Here is a 14242-nt window from a genome sequence, read left to right as displayed (position 1 = left end):
AATTTCCTCCTGCTTAGGCTCCTTCTTCTCTGTATACCTTGTCTTCTCTCTTTGCTTACGTAGATTTACTTTGCTGCTGCTCCTTCTTCCCCTGCCTCCTTGGTAGAGAATGTTGGGGTGAGGAAAGGCAGCACAACAGACTCAAGGAAAATTTTCTTGCTTTTAGTTTACTTCTATAAACCCTCTAAGGGTACTCTGCACCTCCTTAAAAGAGCAGAGACCATTTCACTTCACAATTACCTGAAATGCTCAAGGCAGAAGCAAGCACTCTGTTTTGGGAATCAGTGTTTTAATGTACACTTTGTCCTTACTTTTATTAATATTGAGAATATTAATTCTTACAAAAGAATTAGCAATTCTTTTGTAAGCCTGAAATAAGTAAATACTGTGTCATATTCTTCCTGCTAAAAAGCAGTCTTTAACTGTTAATTTTTTTGACTTTTAAAATAGCAGAATAAACACAAAGCTTCACATTATCTTATCTACCACATTAACAAGTGAGTACCTATTTTTATTTGTAATCAGTTTAATATATTTGGAATATGTTTTGTTCATATTCCACACGTCACATGTTTTGCTCCTCAGTTTTTTTCTGATTTGATTTCAACTAATAGAGTCCCATTAGGTTTTTTGTTTGAAACACTCATCTTTGCCAGGCTAGCAAAGTAACTGCAACATATAGTTCAATATAAATTAATTTCCTTCATAAGCCTCTTGATACTAAAATTAACTTTAATGTAACCATCACAAATATGACTAGTCCTTTCAGTCATTTCAATTTAATAGAATTGCTCACCTCACAAATAATTTTGAACACATGTTGAATTGCCTTAGGGATAATACCCATGGAATCTTCATTCCCCATCATTGTGTAAGTCTTCCCTGAAGCAGTCTGTCCATAAGCAAAAATCGTGCCTAGAAAGACAGTTAAGCTTTACAGACTATCTTTGAAATACATTACAAAAAGGATTTAAACACAGTTTTAAAACTTACCATTATAGCCTCGCACAGCTGACTGTATAATTGGAACAGCTACACCATCATACAACTGCTGAGTGTTGTCACTTGAGTGAAAGACACGATCTTGAAACAAAAAAAATACAAAGCATGTGAATCCACTCTATTGCAAACCAAAACAAGCTGTCTTTTAGTATTTCTGGCTTCAAATCCAGTAAATTTGCATAATTGTTTATAGGTTAATTAAAATATAAATATAATTACAACATCATTAACACAAAGCTTTTAGAGTTTTATTTTAAAATAAATATTAAACACAAAATCAAGAAAGACACAATGCACAGATGATAGACAAGTTAAAAAAAAACAAAACCCTAAGAATGATGAACAGTTAAATGGTCATCCCATTTAATCCTACAAAATTTTGGCTAATTTATCTACAAGGATGAAGCCTGACAGGACACGTTAATTGTTAAACTCCTAGCCTGGTGCATGCTTTCATTGAATCTGTATTTTGGGAAAAATATTTGTAGTGGCTACATTCACACTAACAAGTAAAGTCGATCAGTATGAGAAGGCTCAAAGGGATCCAGTTAGTTATGAGGATCCAACACTCACACTAGTCACTTCTGGGATTGTGTTCTCCCATACCCTTCTCCCTAAATGCTCTGGACTAGCCCTTGTTCAGTCCACTCGTAACTGGATTTCAGAGCAAACAAACATGTTCCAAAGCCACTACGGCATGAACCAGAACAGAGAAAGCAACGTCCCTCAGGAAGCTGATCCCAAAAGCGCATCCCAGTACTGCCTCCACCAGAAATCCTGTGTCCCCCCATGACACTCCTTCGGAAATACGAAGCTGGGAGGCTTGCGGGGCATTTAAAGAAGCTCACGGCATTCACCACAGCCGACACGCTCATGAGTACAATAGCAAAGTTCCGCGTAAGCATCTAAGTAAAGCAACTACTTTCGCATTCTTACCGTAACTAAATATTTTGGTACCATTCACGTCGGAAACAGTATTATTCTCACTTCTCCAGTGCAGGGACACTTTATCTCCTGAGGCATTTTCTCTAAAAGAAGAGACATTCTGTTACCTTTATTGGGCGAGGATTTTGCTCCCAAAACACGGCCCCTTACCGCGACCCCCTCTTCCCTGCGAGGGGTGCCAGCCCCTCGCTCCGGCCCCCCCCGTCCGCCTCCCTGCCCCAGGTGCGGGAGCACGGCAGCACCCAGGGGGGCGGAGGGAGCCTCCCCCTGCCGCCCGCCCGGCGGCTCACCTGGCGATGAGCGGCCGAACACGCACGCACACCGTCACGGCGCCCTCGTCCGCCATACCCGCCCGGGACAGAAGGAGCGGAACCGGGACAAGGGACGGGCCCGGGAGCGCCGGGAGCAGGGAGCGCCCGCCCCAACCGCCGCCGCAGTTTGAACTGCGCCCGCAGCCGCTCCCTATTGGCCCGCGAGGGACGCACGCCGTGCGCGGAGCGCACCACTCGCACAAGCTGGCGGGGAGATGTGGGCGGGCGGCCACGGTCAGGGACTGTCAGGCCCTGAGGGCTCCCGCGACACCTTCCCCGCCCCACCCCCCTCGCCTGCCGGCAGCGCCCAGGTGGTACCGCTCGGGGTGTATCCTCACGTCCCCATACTCGGGTGTTTTAAACACCCCTGGCGATGCTGACTCCCCCGCTTCCCTGGGCAGCTGTCCCGAGGCTGACAACCCTTTCCATTAAGGATTTTTTCCCTAATATACCATGTGAACCGGGTGCAACCTGAGGCTGTTTCCTTTTGTCATGTCGCTTGTAACTGGGGAGAAGAAGCCGACCCCCACCTGGCTACCCGCTCCTGTCAGGCAGCTGTAGACAGCGATAAGGCTTCCCTTGAGCCTCCTTTTCTCCAGGCTCAACACTCCCCGCTTCTGCAGCCGCTCCTCACAGGACTTGTGCTCCAGACCCTTCCCCAGCTCCACCGCCCTTCTCGGGATGCTCTCGAGCATCTCCACGTCTTGCACTGAGAGTCCCAAAACTGAGCACGGGAGTGGAGGCGCAGCCCCCAGAGTGCCAATGATGAGCAGTGTCACTGCCCTGCACTCAGCCCGTACCTCAATAAGCTGCCTACCGAATCTGGATAGCACGCTTTTACGTGTAAAAGTGACACTCATGGGATTTTTTAAAAATTTATTTAAGTAAAATGTATATATGCATTGACTAGAAAGTGTGAGCATCTGCTGGGTGGTAGTTCTTAGTTCAAAGGTATCATTTTAGGAAGCAGACTGTGTTTGCTTAGTCAAACAAACATAGAAAAAGCCTTCATGCCAGCGTGGGCAGGTTTGAGGGGTAGGGAAGGAGAGGAAGATAGCTGCAAAGAAAAGCCTACAGAAATCAAAAAAGAAGGCACACTCCAAATGCATTTCTTTTGAGGTCAGCAAATAAATGACTACATTAAATGCTGATTATGTTCAAACTTTTAAAACAATCTGTTTTCTTCCATAATTTAATCATCCTCCCCTTCCTCATCTTCCTCTTCCTCAGCTTCGGCTAAGGCTTCTTCCTGCGCAACCTTGAAAGCCATTTCCTCTTCCACAGTGGGGTCTACGGTCTCAGTGATTTCTGGCCCGGTGGGGAATTCTGTTTGTGCTGGCAGGGGCAGTGCAGGAGTGTGACTTTCTGAACTGTATTTGTGACCCCAGCCAAAGTAGATGTTCTCAAATTTCCTGGGAAAGAGAAGTGAAAGATCACACATTCATCCCCTGACAAAATAGTAGCAGAGACACTGTCAGGCATCCTTACTCTGCTGCGCAAGAAGTCACTGTGGTGCAGATATCCTATAGCAGAAGAATTTTAAACATGGTACCTCTTTTTAACTGCTCTAATGTTTATCAATACATCTATTTAAAATTATGAAGTGTCACTGCACTGCAATACAGTGTAGTGGAATGACTATGTAGTGGAAATAAACATGGAGGTAAGAACCACGTGTAGTGGAAACAAATTAACATTATAACTACAGAATATAGCTAGTTTTGTAAAATGTCCCACAGACACAAGAATATGTTTTAAATCAAGGACTGTGCTCAAATACTAACTCAGCATTTACATCCATTAACTTCATGCTAGTCTTTCCAATGATTATTTGTTTTCAGTCTTAAATACATATTTACTGTTGCTGTGCACATTTAAGTGGCCTTCTCCACCAGTCTCTGGAATAGTTAGAATTCAGTCCATGAATTAATAATAAAGTAACTCTGCCTGCATTAGAGAGGCACCTGTGTGTAGCATATACAGTCAGTGCTGTAACCTTGTCAGGTGGACTCTCACCTGCCAGAAGCAAAGGCATAAGCTCCAGGCCATCGGTTAGACTGCAGGATTGCAATAGAATATTGCGGGATCAGGTTTGTAGAAGCCTGAGCTGTCCAAGCAGGGATGTCTTTCATGCCTGGAGACAGCCAAACACACATTGTCTATGAAAAGATGGACTTGATGAGCATCTAAAAAAGTATTTTAGACTGAGCTAAAAGACTTGCACAGAATTCAAGCAAGGTTTATATTAAGTTGCACAACAGAAGAGCCAGAAGTCAGAAACAGTAAGTGTAGGCACTGTTTTCAAACAGGTAGTTTGCATGCATGGGTAGGTAGCACAGGAATGCTGGTAGACCCCCCCCACATACAGAAAAAATTGAGTAGCACAGGAATGCTGGTAGACCCCCCCACATACAGAAAAAATTCAGTAGCACTCACCCCTGGTTCTTTTGTCAAGGACTTTGAATCACTTATAGATAAATTCTATAGCTATATTTCACCTTGATTAAAGAACAGAGTAGGAAAATAATCAAATATTGATGTAATCTAATATTCAGGCTCCCTTATTCCGATGATTTGCTGCAGTGGTATGCTAAGAGATCTAAATTCTTATACAACTAATGTATATCAGTGCATGTGTGTATATATTAAACATTATATTTATTTACACATATACAGACCCTTATCTTTTTTCCTAAAAAGAAGAGATAAAAAGCTGAATGTATTTCAAGTTTTGAACTTGCAATAAATGAAAAGTCTAAGTTATTTTTTCCTTTTAATCTCAATAAGATGGTTACCTAGTAAACCTGATTATTTCAGTTTTAATGTCAATACTATTAAACATTTTGCTTTTGATTGATTTTGTAAAATAATGTGTTTACCCTACAGTGACAAGGTATATTCCTCCAAGAAGTGTCAGAGTTCTGTAACTTCAAATATTTACTGCAAAATGACAATATTCCTAGTGACTCTCTGTCAAAAACTTCATATTCCATGAAGAATACCTTCATCTTCAGAGATTACAGTAAGAAGGGGTGGTCCTCTTTCTTCCTGTTGCTCTTCTCCCTCCTCCTCTTCCTCCTCTTCATCTTCTTCTTCATTTTCCTCTGATTTTTGAGAAGGATTAATCCAAGAACAGCGACCCTATAATTGATGTGGAAAAGTAATAAATACATGTAACAATCATTTAAAGAATACAGGTTAAAACTAGTTAAAACAATTGGCTCAGACACACACACAGTTAAGGGATGGGGAGAAGAAAAGTAAGTATCCCATAACTGATACATTGTTAACAGAATATTGTATTCTCTTGGCAGAATGCTCCCCTCACTCCTCCCCTCATTCATTCCTGCTTACTGTTTGAGAATAACCTTATACCTCTGTAATCAGCCTTTTGTAATTTTGTATTCTTCAGTTCCTGGCCAGTTTGGATTAACAGTTACTACAAACTATGGGTTTACCCATTCTTCTTAAAATCCACTTTGTTATTTGGTTATGAGTCTGAGAAACACAACAGAATGCTCTTAAGATTCTAATGCATATAAATTTTATTTCTTACAACTATTGTTTGGCTGGTAGTCACTCTAAACCTTATTTCCTATCATTTGCTGTTACTTTACACTAGCATCCTTGAATTGATAAGACTGGCCATCAAACCATCCAGCAATGAAAACCTAACTAGTAATACCTCTTTCTAGCACTTGTCTGATAGAACATGTTTTTAAGTTTCTTTCATTTGAATGCTTAAAAGCAGAAAGTATAAAACAAAAAATTAAACACAAGAAAACACCAAATAAGTTCCATCTGGCATACAAACATAAACTATCTGCTTTTTAGCACCCTACCCAAGAAAAGATATTTTTAAACATTTTTGTCAAATAAGGATCTCAAAGCAGAAAACCTAATACAGAAGACTGCAAGAAATGATTGTTATCTATCAGGGCCTAGCTCCATACTGTTATTTAAAGACGGGTTTCAATCAATAGGTTTCAAAGAACACATCACTGGAAAAAGTACTAAACCTAGAACTTCCCTAAATACATATATATATCTGGTATATGTAAATACATGCAAGATATTTACATATTATATACCATATAAAATAAATGTTTTATATGCAAGATATTTTGGTATTATACACGATATAAAATATATTTTCTGTATAAAAATCTTTCCATCCAATATAATTTCTGGTGAATAGTTTGCATGTGCAGGTGAGGAATGTCATCCACATTCTGTAACCCTACAAGCACTGCAATGTGAGTGGTATCCGAGGTCCATGGGAGCTATGCTGGCACACACCTGATTTAGAATGCCCTTGACATGGTGTGCCCACATTGTGAGGGACTCCACCATTTCAACCACAGGAGGAGGCTCAAACTCGGGATTTTCTTCATATGTATCTGCTCCTTCTTCTTCTTCGTCCTCTTCTGCAAACTGGTAAAATCCAGTGGGAGAGACATGGGTTCCTGCTGAGATTCGAGCTATCTGTGCGCGCAGGTAATTGGCCTCATTTCCAGGAAAAGGAGGAAAGGTCACAACAGGAGCGTCCAGCCGACCAGTGAAGAACTTCTTGATTTTCCTGGCACAGACAATCTGGGCTGGTGTCACCGGAGGCAACTTCATCCAGGGTTTGCCTGGCTCATTACAGACAAAGTAGACATATTTATTAGTCCCAGTCCCATTTGCTTCTCTTGGGATCTCAGGTGGGGGTTTATAGGTGGACTTTGGTGGTTCAGCTTCTTTTTCTTTCTGCTCTTCTTCTTCTTCACCCTCACCCAACTCTTTCTCTCCTTCCGCAATACTTTCCTCTCCTTCCTCTTCTATTTCTTCCTCCTCTTCCCCTTCCCGTAACTGTACTTCAGCTATAATATAGTTCATTTCCAGGCCCAAAATTTTGCCCCAGAAGCGACAGGTCTGGATTGGATGAAGATTAATTAGATTTTTAAGAGCAAGGAATATGTAATAGGATTCATCTTTGTTCAAGCCAATTCCAGCCTGTTCAAAATAAAAGGCTGTTTCCATCACATTTGGTAGAGAGGGCTGTCCCTAGGAAAGAAGATTCAGAGTTAGAGCTAAAGAATAGGATAATTATTTCTTTTAAAAACTGAACACGTTATTTATTGGACATTATACTTCATTTCCTGTAGTGCCACTCATCATCTCAAAGTGCTTTGCAGACTGTCCTAAGTTGCAATGCAAGATGTAACCAAAAGTATGTATTTTATTACCATCTGTTAAAACCAGGTGGGGCACTGTTCTTTATCTCTTCCATGACCCATCCTCCCTCCAGGGGGATCTCTTCTGTTAATGCTCCATTGAGTCTCACTGCATGACTGATAAAATGACATCATCCCATTGGGAGCTGCTCCACCCAGGGGAGGAGCCAAGCATTCCTACCTGGATATAATCTGAGACTTGGAACACCACAGGCAGCCTTTCTCCACTGGATTCCCAGAAGACCAGACTGTTCTACATCACCACCAGACCTTCAGAAGAAAACTGCACCGTTCTATGGGATCATTGCTTCAACAGAAGCACATCTGTCACTCCAGGAGGGCTGCAGCCATTGCTTAAACGGACTGCTACCAACACCCTGACCAACAGGGTGTCAGGTTGTATTCTGCCAGTGTTTCTTGTACTACTGCATTTTATTTTCATTTTCCTATTAAGTTGTCGGTTTTTTCTTTATTTATACATACTAGTAAAGAACTCAGTTATTCCTACTCCCATATCTTTGCCTAAGAAACCTTCATTTCAAAATGATTATAATTCAGAGGGAGGGGGTTTACATTTTCCATTTCAAGGGAGGCTCCTGCCTTCCTTAGCAGACACCTGTCTTTTCAAACCAAGACACAGACATTCGTTCACTATTATTTTTACTATCATTTAGAAAAACTGAAAATCTTTTAGTGGTAAAGAAGAGAACACAGATGAACTGCAGCTCTTAGAACCCAGGAGTTCAAAATTCAGCTCCTAATTACTGCAAAATAAGGAAAAGTCAGCATACTTACAGAAGATCTACAAGGGATTCAGTGCTAGGACATGTCAGCTAAGAGGCCTTGATGCCAAACAGTGACACTGCTGCCCCTTGTGCTGTAGATAATAGAGATTTTATATATTCTGGCACCAGACCAACAACACTTCACTGGGGTGAATGTTGCTTGGCATACAGCTCCTTGCAGTTTTTAAAATATTGCCCCCTGCTCTTATCTAAGTCCACTTTTAGACTCCATCTGGCTTCAGTGGAAGCAGAACAAGGCCAATAATTAAATATTTCCAGTTGCTCTACCACCCTCATTAAATAGAGGATAGGTGATCATACAACACCGACAGAGTTGTCAGAAGTTGGATATGACAGGGGGAGGAATTTGGAAGAATGAGTGCTAGTTTCATATGGAATTTCTTTCAATCTGACAGGTTTCTTATATCAAAGGAAAATTGACAGGAGTATGAAAAATTCAGAATTCCTTTCTGAAATTTTTGTCCTACATTTTTGTCCATTTTCAGCATCCTATACTGTTAATGTAAGATACACAAGAGGCTATAGAAAATATGAAGGATTATCTCTTCTGTGGTTGGTATTTGTAGTCTGTGATGGTAATTAATTTGAACATGCTGTTTAACTTCATATGAAAATCAACATCTTGTTGAATGATTTTCCTTGGCTGTTATAATTCTCATTTATATTCTTGTATTTCCCATTATAAGATGAGAATGATTCTGCATATAAACAAGTGAATAATGAAAAATCCCGTTTTAGGAAGTGTTTTTCAGTGCTATTAGTTCTTCATTAAAACTATATATTGTTTCAGTTGGAGAAGGACAGACTGGAACCAACCAGGAGCTGGAAGAATCACAAAATTCTGCATTCTACTATTTTACAGTAGCAGCTGTGCACAATATTGTCTAACTGGCATCAAGAATTATGGTCACTTTAGGTAAAGAAACATCCCTTTTATATAAAGAAAATAAACTTGGATGCAATATTCTGTGCTGAACTGGCATATGGGAGATATTATAAACCTTACTTTCTGTTCCTCATCTCTAGAACATCCCTGGTTATAAAGGCTCAGGATATTAGATTTACTACAGGAAAAAAATCACAACTAAGTAAACAGATAGTTTTTTTTCTTCAGAACTAGATATGGGACGAGGTCAGCTGTGAAGAGGGTACATGGTGCTGTGACTGCAGTTATTTGTATGGTCAGGAGGGGCAGTCCTACAGAAGAAACCACAACTTCCTCCCTTTCCCCTTTCCCTTCCCACCATCCACCCACCCCTTCCCTGGTATATTTGGTACCTGTTTCACTCCGATAAAAACTCACCATCTCTTCTTCTACTTCTTCATGTTCTTCTTCTCCACCTTCCTTGACAAACAGAGCTTTACACTTTTCTGCAGCTTCAAATGTTGGAGGAATCAGATGTTCATCTCGGAGAGTGTCCATTTTTTTCCGAAACTGAGCCCACTTCACATCCTTGCTGATATTCTCAATTATGTCTACTGCATTTGTGGGCTGTTCATCCAGGATCTTTGTTAGTATATTAGCAAAATGATCATATCTGTCATATAAATGTAAATATTGTTGGCTTACTATACAAAAGTCTTAGAATATTATTCTAGTAAAAAAAGGTAAAGGATAATAATCTGGATCTTTGTAGAAATCATTGGAATAGTTAGAAGAGAGGAAATCATGGAGCGTTAAGGCAAATTAGAGTTAATGCTAGTCTTATTAAGAGCATTCCCATCTTCCATTTCTAATATATACCTCATCTATCTATGAGCTGAATCTGAACTTAAACTTACTCTCAATCATATCAATTCCTTTTTGAACTCTCTATAAAATTCCATTAGGAATTTTGGTTCTGAAATATGTTGGACATATGCAAATATCACCAGTGATGAGATACTGCGTGTATAACATCCCGTTCTATATTCTATATCTCCTGTTGTCCTTTTACCTTTCTCTCCACTCATACTTCCTACCCTTTTTGACTGCGATCCTTTTTCAGACTTACAAATTCAGGCCAGATTTTGTGCTGGTCTTCAGTAAATAGGCTTTTGCATTCTTGATTGCCAGCATCTGGGCTTGGGGATCGGGAATCTCATCCTCATATGGGCTGTATCCGGGCTGGTCAAGACCATAGCCCGGTTCGTGTGGCTGGTAAGGGCCATGCCCACGTTCATAGGCATCTTGCGGGTCGGCACTTTGTGGTTCCTCCGAAGGGTCTAAACCCAGTGACTCGTCCATGCTGTGCCTTGTCCCCGGTGCCTGGAGAGCCTTGTCCCTGGCTGATGTTTAGCTGTGGCACCTGCAGCGGCTGGCGCTGCCGAGGTGTTGAACTGGCCTCTGTGACCGACACCGTGCTTGTCCTGCTGCACCCGTGTGGCCGACACTTCTCCTTTGGTCCTGTGCTCGCTGGGGGTCCTGCTGCGGCTGAGAGATGCTTCTCCTCAGTCCTCGTGGCTGCTCGGACCCTTGCCTTATCTTCTGGGTATTCCCAGGGAGCCGGTCCCGGTTCCGACGTCTGGGGCTGAGGAGGGTCCCAGAGGGCGGCTGCCCGGGGCCCCGCTGGGGCGGGCGAGCAGCGCGGGGCTGTGTCCGGCCCACAGGCGGGCTCGCTCCTGCCCTGCCCGCGGGCCGGCCTGGGGCGGGGGCTCGCTGGGGCCCGGCCTGGGGCGGGGGCTCGCTGGGGCCCGGCCTGGGGCTCGCTGGGGACCCGGGTGGGGGCTCGCTGGGGCCCGGCCCGGCCTGGGGACACCGCGCAGCCCCTGAGCAACAACGGCGGCGGCGGGCGGGGCGTCGCCGGGGGAACGAGGCCGCGGGGAGGGAGGACAGCCCCAGTGACCCGCCCCAGCTGCTACTCCCCTTTCCAGTGGGGCTTTTAAGCCCTTCTTTATTACTTTCAGTGGCACTTAGGGAGTGATAGTAAAAGGAAGGTGGTTGAGGCTGAGTTGTATGGGTGTCTGAGCAATGTGCTATAGTGATTTGCGTTATTGCCTATGGTATCAGGTGAGAAATAGGTGATGTCTAATGTCCCTTCCAACCCAAACCAGTCCTGTGAGACCATCAAATGCTTTTAATACTTTTCTTTGAATGTTTGTGGTATGAGTCTTTCAGCCGTCTGCTGAGAGCAAAAGAATGGGTCTTCAAAAGTTTAATCTTATTTTAAAAGAGTTAATTTATCTTCATTGCTTTCATATGTGTTTTAGTGGTGATATGCTGTTCATGAAGTTCAAAGGTTTTTAAGAGAAAAAAATACTGTAAAATCTGGTATTTGCTTAAAAAGTTTCTATTCATGGATCCAAGGGGGAGAAAACCCAAGCAGTTATAAGCTGAGTTGGAATGAAGGTGCTTGTATAGAAAGTAGTTTTGTCATGCAGTGCAATCAGTGTTAATAAGAGAATTACAGAATCTGATGAGTTAGAAGTGACCCATGAAAATCACTTAGTCCAACTCTTGGCCCTGCACAGGGCACCCCAAGAGTCATAACCATGTGCCCCAGAGCATTGTCCAAATGCTTTGCAAACTCAGACACATTTGGTGCTGTGACCACTTCCCCAGGGAGCTAGTTCCAGTGTCCAAGCACCCTCTGGGTGGAAGATATTTTCTTGATATCTGACCTAAACCTCCCCTGACTCAGGTTCATGCCATTTCCTCGAGTACTATCACAGGTTGAGAAAGTGAAGAATTAGGGAGACAGGTGGTCTTAATTAACTTTCTTTTGCAACACTATTCAAACACTACGTTGTTTAAAGATTTGTTTTTCTTTCCCATTATCCTAGTCTGATTTCATTGGTAAAGGATTTGGTCTGTTTCTCCAGGGCAAGTCTGCTTTGCCTGTGACAGTAATAGATGAATGACCTTCCTGCTCACCTGTTGTGTTTTTCTTCCCCCCTCTGGTTCAAGGGAGGGAGTGATAGAAAACCAACTTTGGTGGGTGCCTGGCATCCAGCCAGAGTGAAACCACTACAGTGCTGTAAAAATCTCAGCAAAAAGCCCTATTAAAGTTATAAGTTGTGTTAAATAAAGTAGTTCAATACCTGAACTGTAAAATATACTTCTCTGTTGTTGATGGATCAGCTAATCTAACTTTTAAAAAGTGTGGTTTATTTTGGATATTTATTAGAAGCAACCACAAAAAAGTTATGTAATGGCTATGGCTAACTTCTGTCGCATTCCAAGAGAGTAAATGCTGGAAGTCTCATTAAGGAATATTTAATCCATTGTGAAGGAGCAGCAGAACATACTTTTCCACATCCTTAACAGGTGGAACATTTATATCAAGGACTAATAAGTTTCTGCATTGTGTTCCTATGATTCCAACAAGTAAGACATTTTCATAAAAGAAGTTAGTTCTGCTGAGTTTCTACTTGTGGAGGGTTTTTATTGATCTTTGCAAGGGATGTGCCCAGGTTCATTTTGCAGAGCTTACCCATTGACTGCAGAGGGCGATACAGTACTTGCAAATTACTTGTGGATTCCCTTTTATTTGATTTCCATATCTCATATTAGGAGAGAAAACTTGTTTAGTAATTCACTTCTATTAAAACTGTATGAACTAAGTTACCTTTACGTTTGTGTGTTGAGTGAAGTAGCTGCTCAAGCAAGGGCAAATGCTTTGTCTTTTCAATTTAATTCAGCAAAGAAAGAAAACTGGGGGCACCTATATTGCCGTTAAGTTAGGACACATGTAAAATATGCAAGGGCTCAGTAAAAATGATACATCATTGCAGAAGGATGTTTCACCAAGGTGCTATGATGGTCTTTTGTTGATACCAAAAAGTAGGAAATGGATATGTGCAATATTCCAGAATAATCATTCTCTGATCATTGTCAGTAGTATGGGTTAATTAGCTGAACAGTAACTAAAGTATTAATGTTTTGCCTTTCCAAGGGAGGTTTGTATTTTCTCTGCTGTGGCCAGGTAGCTATTATCTCTTATCCTGTGGAATCAATTCTGCTTTTCAGTATTTTTTTTTATTTTTAAACTGAACCTGTTACTGGCTTTGAGATGGAGATCCAAAGATGGTATAAAATGTTGCAGATAGAACTGGACATCTGTTGCATTTCTATACACCTTCATTTGTGAATTTTGAACATGTGAATTTTGCACTGGGAAGGGAATGACAGGCAACATAAAGAAAGCTTCCCTTTTCAGCTGATAATCCTTCTGTGCTCTATTGATTTCTTTGCAAACAAGTGTTGAATTGGAAAGCCCAGATTCAGGTCCCAACTGTGTTTTCCCAGACGAATGCCTTCATCTCCACGTCAGTAAGTAGCACCTGTAACTAATGAGGTGAAGCTGATCTCTCCTGCGTAGCTGGCAAGGCAAATTTAACTTAATTCCAGCCTATACAATAGGAAGCAGCTGCTGTTACTTTCTGCTCAGAGCTTGTTCCATCAAGTAGTTGCAGGTGTGCTGGCAGCTCTCTTAAGAGGAGGGTGTAATTAGTAGGTTCTTGTTGGATTTTCTATGGCCTTGGTTTTAAATGACATGCTGTGGTCAAGACTCTAGATCCTGAGGGTCTGAAGATGATCTTTAGCTTTTTTTTTTGCTGTGTTCATGGATTAAATACTTATGCTTGCTCTGACTGTTTCCAAATGACTTCAAGAGGAAAGGTACTTGAAAAGCACAGATTTTGTCTTGCTTCCTTTATTAAGTCTTGTTGAAAGACAATGAACTATGTTACTATCTTTTCATCTCTTTTTCATAAATACATTCAGTTTAGAAGCCAGTGACATTTGTTTCTCCTGCAGTTCCAAAAATGCAATTTATATGCTTGGTTAAACATACAGTAAGTGTTTTTAGTTGTGTAATGGAGTTTCCACTTTTATCCATTTTTTAAACCCATAGAGGATAAAAATGTGTTTCTGCATCACTTTCAGGATATAGTTTTCTATCTGGTCAAAGTTCTTTGTATGTCACTTCTGATAGAAATTTCCTGCTAAATATCTAAGGAAGTTCTTGTACATATAGAAGTA

General features: G+C 41.6%; 2 protein-coding genes and 1 long non-coding RNA gene across 6 annotated transcripts in view; 1 reads left to right on the top strand and 2 right to left on the bottom strand.

Moving 5' to 3' along the window:
* CENPE (centromere protein E) overlaps window positions 1–2594 on the bottom strand; it is a 37499-nt gene extending 34905 nt beyond the window's left edge. For 2 of the 3 annotated variants that reach the window (XM_086888327.1, XM_086888329.1), the window contains exons 1-4: window positions 2238–2592; window positions 1939–2030; window positions 994–1083; window positions 797–915 (exon numbers count right to left, since the gene is read on the bottom strand). In XM_086888327.1, the coding sequence (XP_086744453.1) occupies window positions 797–915; window positions 994–1083; window positions 1939–2030; window positions 2238–2293 (357 nt within the window). In that variant the 5' untranslated portion in view covers window positions 2294–2592. Of the gene's footprint in view, window positions 1–796; window positions 916–993; window positions 1084–1938; window positions 2031–2237 lie in introns of all 3 variants that reach the window. The other variant, XM_086888328.1, reaches the window with a different exon arrangement.
* A 525-nt stretch (window positions 2595–3119) lies between these two features.
* LOC111927748 (radial spoke head protein 4 homolog A-like) lies at window positions 3120–11029 on the bottom strand. 2 transcript variants are annotated; one of them, XM_023924684.2, is made up of 6 exons: window positions 10275–11029; window positions 9584–9818; window positions 6558–7304; window positions 5261–5399; window positions 4275–4417; window positions 3120–3670 (listed from the first exon to the last, which is right to left on the bottom strand). In XM_023924684.2, exons 1-5 carry the CDS (start codon window positions 10505–10507, stop codon window positions 4311–4313), a joined length of 1461 nt encoding a protein of 486 aa, XP_023780452.2. In that variant the 5' UTR covers window positions 10508–11029; the 3' UTR covers window positions 3120–3670; window positions 4275–4310. The 2 variants fall into 2 exon arrangements, with proteins under 2 accessions (XP_023780452.2, XP_023780451.2); XM_023924683.2 differs by having other exon boundaries at window positions 4275–4392.
* The window catches only part of LOC111927750 (uncharacterized), a 90642-nt gene continuing 87419 nt past the window's right edge, over window positions 11020–14242 (top strand). Inside the window, exon 1 of the long non-coding RNA XR_015286655.1 lies at window positions 11020–11269. This is a non-coding gene — a long non-coding RNA (uncharacterized LOC111927750). The remainder of the gene's footprint in view (window positions 11270–14242) is intronic.

This window comes from Cyanistes caeruleus, chromosome 5 (genome assembly GCF_971803275.1).
Source record: "Cyanistes caeruleus chromosome 5, bCyaCae1.hap1.1, whole genome shotgun sequence".
NCBI classification, from domain to species: domain Eukaryota; kingdom Metazoa; phylum Chordata; class Aves; order Passeriformes; family Paridae; genus Cyanistes; species Cyanistes caeruleus.
The sequence above is the reverse complement of the archived record's forward strand: the minus strand, read 5'-3'. Positions and strand labels throughout refer to the sequence as shown.